We start from the raw sequence: 14,251 nt of genomic DNA on the forward strand, positions 1-14,251 counted from the left end.
GGGCTTCCCTTAAACCAGACTGTCAAACATTTAGTACACCATGTTTCCAGTTAAACTAATTTAATTGAGCCAATACCACATGCTTGATCATCTGCATAAGGAAAGGTATATTTGACACAGCTGAAAATTACCCAATTTACAGGAACCAACCAGGGCTACCCTTCCCCCAAAAAGGGTAAACAGCTGCGAGCTTCATACTTCAGAAAGCCTTGTGAAGAGGCGTTGACAATGTGGATTAACCAGGCTTCCAGATCCTTCTGCGATGCCTTTACCAGATGATTTGGAGCAGTGAATAACACAAGAACCTAAGTTCTGCCTTGAAAGAAGTTGACCCTGCGCTCTGTCGGGCAGCCGATCGACCCCGAGACTTCACCTGAGAGGACCGCTGTTCCCCGAGGGTTGAGCCCCCAGGTGCAGGTAGCCAGCAGGACTTCTGGATACAGGCAGCAGACACTGATAGTCTCGGCTCATACAGCAGCTATGGATCAGGTAGCAAACAGAGAGTGATCAAGGTCAAGCAGTAGTCAGGTGATGCAACAAGCAGAGAGGGATCAGGATCCAAGTAGCAGTCAGGTCAGGCGACAAGCAGAGAGTAGTCGGGATCTAAGTAGTAGTCAGGTCAGGCAGCAAGCTGAGAGTGATCGATATCCTCGCAGTAGTCAGGTCAGGTGGCAAGCGGAGAGTGATCAGGATCCAGGCAGAGGTCAGGTCAGGCAGCAAGCAAAGAGTAGTCACGATCCAAGCAGAAGTCAGGTCTGGCAGCAAGCAAGAGTAGTCACGATCCAAGCAGAGGTCAGCTCAGGCAGCAAGCAAGAGTAGTCACGATCCAAGCAGAGGTCAGGCAGCAAGCAAAGAGTAGCATACCACGTCTCCACCAACACAAGCGAACCTACCGAAGTAGAAGCTGAAGCAAGGCCAGTGAGGCAACCTGCTTCTTAAATAGCCCCTTCCATTTGGGAAATGAGAGTCAGCTGGCAGGGGGCTGGGAAACGTGGAGGCCAAACGACCGGTGTCATCAGGCACAGAGATCCGGATTGGCCCGCCGGCAGGAGGATGCGGAGTCTAGCCGCGAATGGCCAATCCGGGGTACGGAGGTGTGGCCTGAGGTGTGGCCTGAGTTCCCGGGGTCTGTGCCCGGAAGGGAAACGATCTCTTGGAACACCGGCGCTGCCAACATGGCCGGTGTTCTGGGGGGGGCGGAGGCGGTGCACCAGCCCCGCCATGCCGGCCAGCCGAACGAGCGGGATGAAGCGTAGAATGTAAACCGGGGGAGGGACACAGAGAGAGGGATTGGATTGTAAACCCTCTGGGATTTAAGCATAAACAGATAAGGACCATATGGCCTATCCATCTATGCCATTTACTAACCCTCAGAGGGTCCTGTCCCAAGCTTTCTTGAATTCTTTTACTTTTTGTCTCCACTGCCTCCATTGGGAAGCTGTTTTATGAATTCACCATCCTTTTCCGTGAAGAAGTATTTTCTCAGGTTACTTCTGAGTCTGTGTCCCCTTTTACGAACATCCTATGCACCCTCATTTCAGAGCTTCCTTTCAGTTGGAAGAGACTCAACTCCTGAGCATATATGCCATGGAGGTATCTAAACATCTCTGTCATACCTGTCCTCTCTGCCTTTCTTCCAAGGTATACATATTGTAAACATGAGCACCTCTCCGTGCTGTCTGCTCTCGACCTGCACCTCTCCGTGCTGTCTGCTCTCGACCTGCACCTCGCCGTGCTGTCTGTCTTCACCCACACAAGAGACCTCCTCTGGAGACTGATGCCTTTTCCACTCAGCTTCACTTTGAGTTCTCTAGTCCCCCAGAACCCGCCTGTAGTCAGTGGGCCTTTCTGCACACTTCCCTGGGGATAAAATTATTGCCTGGGTCCCACCAACCCTCTGCTCTTCCCTTGGTTTCAACTTTCAGACACTGTTAGTCAACTGTCAAGGGTAGCAGGGATTCTCTGATGTCCTTGTCTTCAAAGGGGGCTATTCAACAACAAGGTTCCATCTGGGATAGGGCCCTTTGTAACCCCCCCACAGGGGTGCTCTCTGGTGTGCAGTGGCCCTCTAGTGGCTCCTGCCCGGCCTCACCAGCCTTTTGCCTCAGGGAACCACCTTGAAACTAGACTTCTCTGTGACTGCATTGACTCAGGCCTCTAGGTTTGGTCCTCCCCTTTCCCTCAGGGTGACCTCTTCCTTAACCTGCAGTCCTGGCCCGGCCTCCCTGCTGTATCACCTGGTAACCGACCCACCTTACCAGTTCTTCTGGTGGGGCCCCCAGGTCACCCTTCTCTGGAAGATAGCACAGCTTCCTCTGCTTGCAAAAATATGCAAATTAGCTGGTTGCATGTAAATTCAGTTTATTAGCTAGGTTACAGTCTTGTGGGAACCTGGCTTGCCCACTATTCATCTGTTACTGCGATTCACCCCCTGAGACCATTTACTGGGGACATCTGGGTCTCAGGGTTTAACAGCCTCCTCCCCTGGATAGGACCTTCTTTATTCACATTAACCTTACGGTCCTATCCTCCACCCCACGGCTGTTTGTTCACTTAAACACTTCAGTAGCCATTGTTCATAACCCTAGTACCCAGTGCCTGGTCCCCACCAGGTAAGTACCTCTTTGGGTTTGGAGGGAACCTTCTCCTGACCTTTCTCTTGAGCTCTACTTCAGCAGGCCTCTTTCTTCAGTCTTCCTGCTAGTAATCCTCAGGCTCTGGGTGTTGCAGGTTCCCCCATCTTCTCTCCTCTCCCTTGGCTAGAGGATGCTTTTTATAGGGTGCCCAATAATCCACTCCACCTTTCTTTAGGCCTCTCCCCCTGCTTCCAGAAAGGTCCGCACCCAGAACTTTCTCCACCTATCCAGCTTCCAAACTCAGAGAGTCCCCCTGGTGGCCTCCCCGGGAAGTACAAGTCCTATGCCAGGAGCACCCCCTAGCTGTTCCTTCTGGTCACTACCATGGACTATACTCTTTGGCTCCCTCTAGTGGCCAGATCAGGACATTTTAGATTTTCAATGGGAGAGCGCCCTCTGGCGGCCTCCTCATGTAAGGGCAGACACTGTGGTTATCACAATATTGAGATCTTTAAGTCTGTCCCCACATGCTTTATGAAGAAGACATGACAATGCTGAAGCAGGATATTGAAAACTAACAAAGCCATGGAGAGAGAAAAATAGGTAGAGATTCAACATTCTGTTTGTCCCTATACTATATGTTTTCCAAAATGTGCACACATTTAACTGTAATTGATGGATGTGTTTCTGGGGGCATGCTTTGTACAGGTCCAGAAAATACACATAGATGCATAGTTTCCCATAAAAATTCTATATGCACAAAAAGCAGATGTGAATATTTGGTGGCAATTTTCAATGAGAAGTACCACATGTACCACATGTACTTCCCTGAAATTTGGTGCAAATTCTATAGGTAAAACGTATGAGCTGACTTTTCACCAATGCCGGCACTGATTAGTTTCTACCTTTCAGCTCTTTTGCTTATTTTTAGGAAAGCCCAAGAGGAAATGATTTCTGAGCTCAGACAACAAAAGTTCTACTTGGAAACGCAAGCAGGAAAGATGGAGGCACAGATTCGAAAACTGGAGGAACAGTTAGAGAGGATAAGTCACCAGGAGCACACAGAGAAGAACCGCCTGCTAGAACTGGAGACAAGGCTCCGTGAGGTGAAAACTTGGATTCATCCCTTTTGACTACAAAATTATTTACATTTTACAAGTGTGTTAGAGTCTTCTCTTGCTTGTGCAGCTCAGAAGTTTACTTTGTATTATTTCTCAGCCTCATATGTAGGAACATGTTGAGAAATTCAGTACATTTACACAGAACTCCAGAGTGGCTTTATCTGGAGCTAGATAAATATGCAAAAGCTGCTCTAGCATGGTAGATTTGCTGAGCTAGAATCGAAGGTTTATTTGTATATTGGCTTTATTTTATGGCATCCATATTTTATGTACCATTTCCTCTCTTCAGGTTAGTTTAGAGCACGAGGAACAGAAGCTGGAACTGAAGCGACAATTGACTGAGCTGCAGCTCACGCTGCAGGAAAGAGAGTCACAGATCTCTGGCCTTCAGTCTGCTCGTTCAGCCCTGGAAAGCCAGCTATGCCAAGCTAAAACAGAACTGGAGGAGACAACAGCAGAGGCAGAGGAGGAAATCCAAGCTTTAAGGGTAAAGATATAGAATTATTTATTTACAGGGCTTGATGTAATGCACTTGACACAGCTGTGTTTTGGCCGGATGGGCCTGCATCTGGAGTCTGTTAAAATAAACATATACGAACTAACAAATACAAGTGTACAACACAATAGTGTACAACACAATATAGAAATAATGTAAACAAATATAAGAATATAAAATGAAATTAAAGTTAAAAACTTTGACACAGCCTCTACATATAGCAAATCATAGCAATCAATTAATAAGATACATATATAAAAAACAGAACGTATAAGTACCTCATACATCAAATAAGGTCATCCACTTGTTAAATCTGATGAGAACATCAAAAATATGTAAGTAGCTAACTCTTAGTTAGAAAATTACCATGCACTAATTTGTTCTAATGAAATAGAGTAACATAATTAATTGTGCATATTGAAGATCAATGACTAACAGGAACCAGGATCATGTATAATGATGTAAATATTAACATTTTGTAATTTAAAAATATAACATACCAAATAATGTATAATTTGATCACAGTCACAAAAATATTTTCTTTTAATGAAACACCCTTAAAAGTCTTCTAAAAAAAATCATATATTCCATTGTTACAGAAACCATATTAAACTCTTGGCAATAAGATATAATATTAAAAGATGTAACTTACTGTTGCAACGTAAAGAAGCGTATGCTCTGGTCTTGAGAAAAACCTGTTGAGTAAATAATCAATGAAATTATATCGCGTTAAGGCCGCATTTAAAAATAGTGATCGATCGCCGTACCACAAAACTGTGATTTTAATTTCCAACATTTTTATTGATGACACACAAAAATAAAATACATCCAGTATCTGGCATACACAGAAATGCCAACATCATAACATTCAAAGTAGAAAGGAAACGTGAAAGTCCGTCATCAACCTTTTTGACAATTTTCTCCCTTCCCCCCTAGCCCAACCTCCCTCTCCCCCCCCCCCCCCCTTTATTATTGATTGAAATAGTCTCTTAAGCATTAAACATTAAAGGTCAATAGCACAGTTTACTCAATCTTTGGCAGAGAACAGAAAAATGTCCTTTCTGTTTAAGGTAGTTAGGTACTAGAAAAAAATGCTAATGCAAAGAATTTGGACCTTATAGCCTATCTTGTAATATTCTAGGACTGTAACAGCTAAAGTTAAGCTAAGGCAAAATAATTTTAAACCTTTTAAAGCAATAGTCAGAGAATTGCTTTCCAGTGTTGAAACTGAGAAGGAATTCCATAACAGAGAAAGTATCAAGAATGAGGCAGAACAAGTTCTGGCAAGTCTGGCAATTTTAAATAACAATCTTTCAACTAGATTAGCAGTATAACATCATACTGCATATGTAGGTTCATAGACACAAGATGATCATTAGAGCGCTTAAAATCGGACAGTACATTTTTCTCGGTTGAACTGATGGCCAATATAGAAATTTGAGACCGAATACTATATACTACTACTACTACTTAACATTTCTAAAGCGCTACTAGGGTTACGCAGCGCTGTACAATTTAACATAGAAGGACAATCCCTGCTCAAAGAGCTTACAATCTAAAGGACACGTGAACAGTCAGACCGATAGGGGCAGACAAATTGGGGCAGTCTGGAATTCCTGAAAGGTAAGAGTTAGGTGCTGAACGCAGCATTGAAGAGGTGGGCTTTAAGCAAAGACTTGAAGATGGGCAGGGAGGGGGCTTGGCGTAAGGACTCGAGAAGGTTGTTCCAAGCATAGGGTGAGGCAAGGCAGAATGAGCGGAGCCTGGAGTTGGCGGTGGTGGAGAAGGGTAATGAGAGGAGGGATTTGTCCTGTGAACGGAGGTTTCGGGTGGGAACGTAAGGGGAGATGAGGGTAGAGAGGTAGTGAGAGGCAGCAGACTGAGTGCATTTGTAGGTAAGAAGGAGAAGCTTGAACTGAATGCGGTATCTGATTGAAAGCCAGTGATGTGACCTGAGGAGAGGGATGATATGAGTATATCGGTTCTGGCGGAATATAAGACGTGCAGCAGAGTTCTGAACAGATTGAAGAGGGGATAGGTGGCTAAGTGGGAGGCCGGTGAGGAGTAAGTTGCAGTAGTCAAGGCGAGAGGTAATGAGAGCGTGGACGAGAGTTCGGGTGGTGTGTTCAGAGAGGAAAGGGCGAATTTTGCTGATGTTAAAGAGGAAGAAGCGACAGGTCTTGGCTATCTGCTGGATATGCGCAGAGAAGGAGAGGGAGGAGTCAAAGATGACTCTGAGGATGCGGGCAGATGAGACGGGGAGGATGAGGGTGTTATCAACTGAGATAGAAAGTGGAGGAAGAGGAGAAGTGGGTTTTGGTGGGAAGACGATGAGCTCGGTCTTGGACATGTTCAGTTTCAGGTGGCGGTTGGACATCCAGGCAGCAGTGTCGGATAAGCAGGCTGATACCTTTGCCTGGGTCTCCGCGGTGATGTCTGGTGTGGAGAGATACAGCTGGGTGTCATCAGCATAGAGATGATACAGGAAACCATGAGATGAGATCAGGGAGCCCAGGGAAGAGGTGTAGATTGAGAAGAGAAGGGGTCCAAGGACAGATCCCTGGGGAACACCAACAGATAGCGGGATGGGGGTGGAGGAGGATCCATGAGAGTGAACTCTGAAGGTGCGGTGGGAGAGATAGGAGGAGAACCAGGAGAGGACAGAGCCCTGGAACCCAAATGAGGACAGTGTGGCAAGAAGTAAATCATGATTGACAGTGTCAAAAGCGGCGGATAGATCGATGAGGATGAGGATATAGCGCGACCTAAGTTGTGTGTGTAAATCCAGTCGTGTTCTGCATTTGCGCATGCAACTTAATTACTTATCAAACCAATCAGCACTGATAATTGCCACTTCACAAGCAGTTATTGACACTAATTGGCATTAATTAAGAACTTCTGTTCATAACAGTCTTAAGTGCATTCTATAACGTGATGCGCCTAAATTCTAATTTTCATAGTTGAAAAGGGGGCGTGGGATGGGCGGTCTTGGGCATATCTAAATTCTATATGCATTGTTATAGAATACACCCAGTCCACACATAATTTAGATGTTGGCATTTATACCAAGTTTTACTTGGCATAACTGTCCGCGCCTAAATTTAGTCGTGCAGATGGGCTCTCAGTTTATTCTATAAACCGCGATAAAATTTAGACTTATTCTATAAAGTACACCTAAATTTAGGTGTACTTTTTAGAATACACCTAGGCATATTTTGTTTTGGCGCTGATTTTTTAGGCATGATATATAGAATCTAGTCCGTTATGTGTAAAGCTGTAGCAAGTTAAGAACTGGGTGGCAGCCTTTTGTGCAGTTTGTGAAACCCCACAACAGACCCACCTAGATAAATTGTATTTGCATAGTCCAAGCTGCTTAAAACTGTAACCCAAAAGACTAAGCCCAAAATCTTGAGAAATTTAGTACACGTTTTATTCTTTTATTAATCCTCAATCATATTATGTTAGGGTCAGAAAGTACTTCACTTAATCTTTCAGTGTTTGATGTTCAAGCATCAGTCTTAATCTCTATATTGCATCCTACCATTGATTCCTGAAAAGAAATATCACTTTCTACCCAAGAAGCTTGGTCAGGCTTGGACAGATCATATCAGATCAGTTTTCAAGAGCTCAGAACAACTGTTGGTGTTCTCAAAGTTTTTTCTAGTACTGTAAGATATAGTAGTGTACCTTTGTGCCCAAGTATGGTTCGGTTTGTGACCATTTGTATAAGTTGTTATGACATTATCTTGTGTGTCTTCAAATACATTTTAAAAAATTGCTACTGTGTTGCTGGACTTTGAGAGACCATTGATCTAACCCAGCATGGTATCTCTTTTATTCTTCATTCTAGTTTTAATTTTTTTTAAACTTTTCTGAAAGCCTTCATTTAAAGTAGTACTTTGCTTTAGCATTGTTGTGTTGAAATATTTACCATGAATGTTGCATGTTTTGAGCAAGGTGATTTGAATCATTTGTATAAAATATCTTCCATGCTTCTATTTCTGATATATTTTTAAACACTATTCCACTTTTAGGCCCATCGAGATGAAATTCAGCGTAAATTTGAAACATTGCGTGACAGCTGCACAGTGAGTATTGTGATTTTCACAACGTTTAGCCAGACATTTTTTTTGAGCTCTTTATTTATAGCTTTTAACAAACATAATTCATTTTTATGAGTGTCAATGCACAAAAAGAAAAAGTAATTCACATGTAACCTTACATCTAATGTCGAAATTTTTCTTCTTACTATCGTCCACAATATTACACTAAATAGTGATCCAAGATAAGGAAATACAATTATCCTGCTTATTTTAAGCGGTTACATCACAAAATAGCTAAGGAAGCGTCATTCCAAGTGGTTAACTCTAGCCTGCTATACAGTGGTACATATGGGATTAGACTTGTACACTAACCTCTTCTTTGCTAATTAGAAATTCTTCTAACTGCTTTGGGTCAAAGAATTGATATTGTTTTGACTGAAATTTAACTCTACAAACACAGGGAAACCGCAGAAGGAAATCCGCTCCCACTGCTACTGTTCTAGCCCACAGCAGTAGGAACCTCTTACGCCTCCTCTGCGTTTCCCTGGAAAGATCTGGAAAGACCCTTATCTTTGAACCCATAAACTCAGAATCTAAATGCCTTAGAGATAGTTTGAGAACTGCATCTCTATCCATTTCTAATGCAAACGTTGCAAGCAGTGTAGTTGTCTGTGCAGTTACTTCAAGAGATGTTTCCAGGAATGCAGTTAAATTCATTGCCCCCTGTAAACGTAAATTTTCAGATGATTTAACATCTAATTGAAGGTAAAATGCTCTAGTTATGGGCGGCAAAGATGTCTCCTGCATTCCTAGTATCTCTACTAAATATTTTTTAAGCATTTGGACTGGTGAAATTAAAGGTGATCTAGGAAAATTTAAAAAACGAAGAGAGTCTTTTGGCTTGATTTTCCAGATATTCCAAACGCCTAAAGGAAAAGTTTCTCTCCTTAATTGAAGCCTGTTCGAAAAGTTCCAATTTTTCAATTTTTTCAGTCAGTTTTTTTGCTTCGGAGGTTTGAGAAAGATTAATTTGTAGTTGGTTCAATGCAGTCTCTGATAGTGCTTTAATTGTCTCTGTATTTTGAGAAATTAAAGTTTGTAAAGCATTCCGAGTGGTAAAAGTCAAGTCCCAGAGTGACTGTAAGGTCACTACGGCAGGTTTTACTATCTCTCCCAATAAAACAGCCGGTTGGAGGGCTTTCACAGCCTGTTCCAAAATACTCACAGTTTTAGACAAAACTGGTTGAATTGATGTTATTTCTGAATCTCTTTGGCTGTCTGCTCCAGCACTTCTCTCCCGCAGGCTCCCTCCCTGATCACTCTGTTTACCATTTCGGTCCGAGGTATCAGGGCTCAGCAGTAGGTTTTCCCTTCCGGGTTGAGGAGGCGCCACACGTTCAACAGGGCTCAGGGAAGCCCTGTCTCCACTGCTGTTCAGCAACAAAACGCTGACTCGAGCAGAGGGAGTAGAAGCCGACATGGAAGCAGGCACTGCAGCAAAGCTGTCCAATGTCATCTGTCTGAGCTGAGGAGTTCCGCTTGGGGCAAGGGGAGCCTCCCGAACTTTTCCTCGCCTTTTTCCCATCACACAGAGGGGGTAAGGTGCTCGTTCCAGCGATAGTCTGCCTTAGGAGCGTGTCTGTTGACGCTTCCTATACCGTAGCCAGACATTTTTGTTCAAAGAGAGTTATGTTTTGTTGCTTGTTTTTGATTATAAAATGTGACCATCTCTGGCAAAAGGTGACTAAAGTCACCAAAAACAAAAAATGAGGTTTCAATGAATTCTGTCAGAGCAAACAATTTGTAATACAACAGTCCAAGCCCTATCCTTTTTATATGAAAAATAAAAAAGTTACAGAGGTTTAAACATGTAACTTTTGCAGACTGCTTATTATAACCCATGACATGAAAAACTGACAATTCTCAACATTTTGGATCCGCTACTTTAGTCACCTTTTCCCAGACAAAGTCACAAATTTGAATTTGAAAACAAATGTAGAAACCTATAGAGGAGAAGAAAATGAAGTATATTTTGACTGATCTCTGAAAGCTCTTAGTGCATTCCAAATCGCCTGGAGCTCTAGGAGATTGATATGAAGCTGGGTCTGAGTGGACTGAGCAACCAGAGAAAAGGCATAGAGCAGAAGGAATATGGTGAATGAATGAAGATGATGTCCATACTGGAGAGGTCACAGATGTCAAGATGATTTAGTTTTTAAAAAATCATTGATTTTTACAGGAAGTTGATGTAAGGAACAAACAGTTATGAGTTTGGGGGGAAACCGATATACCAAATTTGCAATAAAGTCCTGTACTAGTTGTAATAGCTGTTGTAATGAAAGGTAGAGGCCAAGAGAGAGATTTATATTTTTAGTACAGCCTGGGGAGGCAGCTGCATGTTGAATATCTACAGGAGTAGCTACTGGCCAAGATATTGAATGGACATAGATCACTTGCTTGATAATAATGATAAAGAAAAATGACAAATACATTTGAGAAGTTATATTTGACCATTATAAATATTTGATAAGAAAAATACCAAAAGTGTAATATATTGGAAGAAAGCAGCTGGGGCACGGAGAAACTCCATATTTCTACATTTTGTTTTACTTTGTATGGTCTTTGAATTGGACAGATTACATGAGACGGAGAGAGAAAAAAAGTGCAGAGAGTTGTTTGTTACCAGCATTGAGATGATATTGGATGTTAAAATTGGATGTTAAACACTATAAGCCATGGCCATCATATACTAAAGCGGTGGTTCCCAAACCTGGTCCTGGAGGCCCCCCAACCTGTCAGGTTTTCAGGATATCCACAAAGAATATTCATGAGAGAGATTTTCATGCAGTGGGGACAGTGTGTGCAAATATCTCTCATGAATATTCATTGTGGATATCCTGAAAACCTGACTGACTGGGGGCCTCCAGGATCAGTTTTGGGAAGCACTGTATTAAAGTGTGAAGTAATTTCACGTCACATATTGCAACATGTCTGAAATTTGTTGTTGTTCTAAGTTTCTTGATGTTTTGCGATACGCAGTGTACTTTTTTTAAGTCACTTTGCAAAAGCACACTTAGCAATAGCTGACTTGGTGTGAAGGCCAATTTGGGTTTATTATGCACCTTTCTCAGTAGTTAAAGGTGAGTTACATTCAGGTTTAGTGGGTAATTTCCTGAATTTATTTTTATTCACAAGAAACCAGGGTGGCATCAATGCGGTTTACAAAATTAAAAGAATACCAGCCAAGGGGAAGGGAGGGAAAGGCAGAGACATTCAGGCAGAGTTACTGAATGCTTCCTTAGAAAGGGTAGATTTTAAGGCTGTCTTCAAACTTGGAATACATCAGCTCTGGGCAGAGTTGGGATAGAAGTTCATTCCACAGTTTAGGGCTAATGTAACAAAATTTGTATCGCTGGACAAATCCAAATAGAGGACAGATCCAAATGGAAGACAGATGGGGTGGGAGTGCAAGCAGACCCATATTGGATGAATGAAACGTACAAATAGGAACATAAGGGGTGACCCATCTTTGAAGGTAGTCAGGGACTGAAGGGAATTGACTCTTGTAGACCAAAATAAGAATTTTATATTTTATACGTGTTGATGCTGGTAACCAGTGTCTAGTTGGAACTGATCTCATTAATGAGCTGCTAGATGCAAAATCATGCAGAGCAACTCATTATTGAAGGGTTTTGTGAAAACAAGGTTTTAAAAATGAGTAGCTTATTTTTGCAAAAAATAAAATAATAATTTAATAACAGCTTAAGAGCTGTACTTATTTTATTCTAATAGCCCAGAAAGCCCCTTTGGGAAGCAATTGTACAATATAAAGGGTCCTGATAGCTGCTTCAGAGGCCCTTTAGAACTGCCCCTGGTGGCCTCTGATCCCTGGCATAAATGATTATAGAAAGGGTTCTCCTTGGTCCCCTACCCAGGGAGACCTGAAAGCCCTGGTGGCCTATTACAATAGTTCTCAGTCCAGTCCCTTGGGGTACATCCAGCCAGTCTGATTTTCAGGATATCCACACTACCTCCTTGATATGTAAATCTATCTCATGGATATTCTCTCCTGTGTCAGAGGCTGACTCTTCTAAAACGTCACAGCCTGACTCTAGCAATAATCTTGCATACTACTGCTGGGGGTCAGTGCCAAATGAGGTTGTGTACCCTCAGATTTTATTTATTTATTTTAGATTTAAGGGGTGGATGTTAAGGGCTGATTTTTCATGTATTTATGCCCTGTATCATTGCTGGGAAAAGAGACATAGCAAAAGCAGCTGGCCCAACATGGAGTGGAGGCCTTTAGTGGGGGGGGGGGGGGGGGGGGGGGGGGAGGGGGGAAGATGGCAGGGACCAGAGCGCCTCCAAAGCATATTGCCAAGTCCCTTTATGTTTATTTGTAGAATTTCTATCCTACTCTTCTGACTTTAGAAGTGGTTTCCTTATCATCCATGGCACACTATATGAATGGGTTGTGTCCCCCTGCCAGCAGATACAGAGATGGTGAAAAAAGCTTCAGAGCTGATTTCACTCCCGGTGGAGCATAGATTGAGTCAGTAGGATGCTCTGGGCAATAGTCCTTTGGGACTGAATTCCCTACCCCTTGGGAGCATACTCAGTTGGGATCTATATTCACACACCAATAGGCCCAGTACCAGTTAGTGCCTGGTGACTTTTCATCCTTGGTGAGTTTTATAGCAGCAGCTACCGAAACACACAATCTATCAGTCCTTGGAGAGTAACAAGGAAGCAGTAGAAGTTATTTAAGAAAAAACGTTTTTAGCCTAATCTTGATTTGTATGCTGTCATAGGGTCAAAGAGAAATCACAATCCACCACCCACACCAGAGGTCAGAGTGAGTTATATTGGCTAGTGAGAGGTACAACCTTTGGCATGCAACCAATAAGCTACAACAGCTGTTTCAATTATTGAAGCAATTGACAGGGAAGATTGATAAAGACTGTGCTGTGTGGTGTGTTAATTTATCTTTCAAGGCGTCTGCATCATTCTTTGAGGATAAGATTGACTGGCTTTGTGCTTCAGCCAAGGGGGAGATATTATGCAGGAATGTGACTCAGTGCATGGAGAAAATTGTGCTGTGGTTAAGGCTGTATTTTTAAAACTACATCAATGGGGGTCATGTGACTCCATGCCCGTGAGAAGCTGCTGGTGGGAGCTCCGGCCCCCGAGTGTTCCCTCTGCGTTTTTGTATCTGTTCGGATCCCTCAGTGATGTTGTATGCGGGCTGTTAGTGTGATGGAACATCAGCACGTTTGGTTAGAACCTTTGAATTGACGGGATGGCGACGAAATCATCTTACAAAGAGAAGATCAGGGGGAGACGTGGATGACAAAATGGCGGCTCCCCTGAGCCCGGCTGGCCCCTCTGTATCTTCGACTTGGATTGCAGAGATAACGACAGAAATGTCTACAGTATTAGAGGACTTGTTGGAGCGCCGTTTGACTCCTATCGACACGAAATTGGAGCGGATGTAGTCTCAGCTAGAGAATCTGGCCCAGGAGTGCGTGCCTTTTCAGTCACGCATGAGCGTGCTAGAGGGATAGAGTCTCGACTGTGGAAGGAACCCAGGAACGGGTAAAATCTCGAGTGGAGGCCCTGGAAGCGAAAGTGGACGAATTCGAAAATCGATCGCAGAGGAATAATCTGCGCCTGGTGGGGTTGCCCGAAGCGATTAATGATGGAGAGCTTGGAGATTTCTTGGAATGCTGGCTCCCAAGAGAGTTACATTTGCCAGAGGGCTTGGGCCCGTTGCGGGTGGAGCGGGCACACAGGGTGGGTGTACAGCGCCCTAATGCATCCAGACCACGTGTGGTCATTCTGCGGGTGTTAAATTTCGCCCACAAGCAGGCTGTATTACAAAGCATTCGCTCGGGAAAGACACTAACTTATGAGAACCAGAAGATCCTTTGTTTCCAAGACTACTCTTCTGTCAGGTTCTCAGGTTCAGAGCCCGCGGGGCCGGGCTCTGGAGCAAACGTGAGCCCTTGGGCTGCT

At 43.4% G+C, this 14,251-nt stretch overlaps 1 protein-coding gene across 1 annotated transcript in view; it reads left to right on the forward strand.

Moving 5' to 3' along the window:
* CIT (citron rho-interacting serine/threonine kinase) overlaps nt 1-14,251 on the forward strand; it is a 1,023,678-nt gene that overhangs the window by 462,249 nt on the left and 547,178 nt on the right. Inside the window, 3 exon segments of the mRNA XM_030217566.1 lie at nt 3,508-3,682; nt 3,987-4,184; nt 8,228-8,281. Of these exon segments, the coding sequence (XP_030073426.1) occupies nt 3,508-3,682; nt 3,987-4,184; nt 8,228-8,281 (427 nt within the window).

Source organism: Microcaecilia unicolor, chromosome 11, assembly GCF_901765095.1.
Source record: "Microcaecilia unicolor chromosome 11, aMicUni1.1, whole genome shotgun sequence".
NCBI lineage: Eukaryota > Metazoa > Chordata > Amphibia > Gymnophiona > Siphonopidae > Microcaecilia > Microcaecilia unicolor.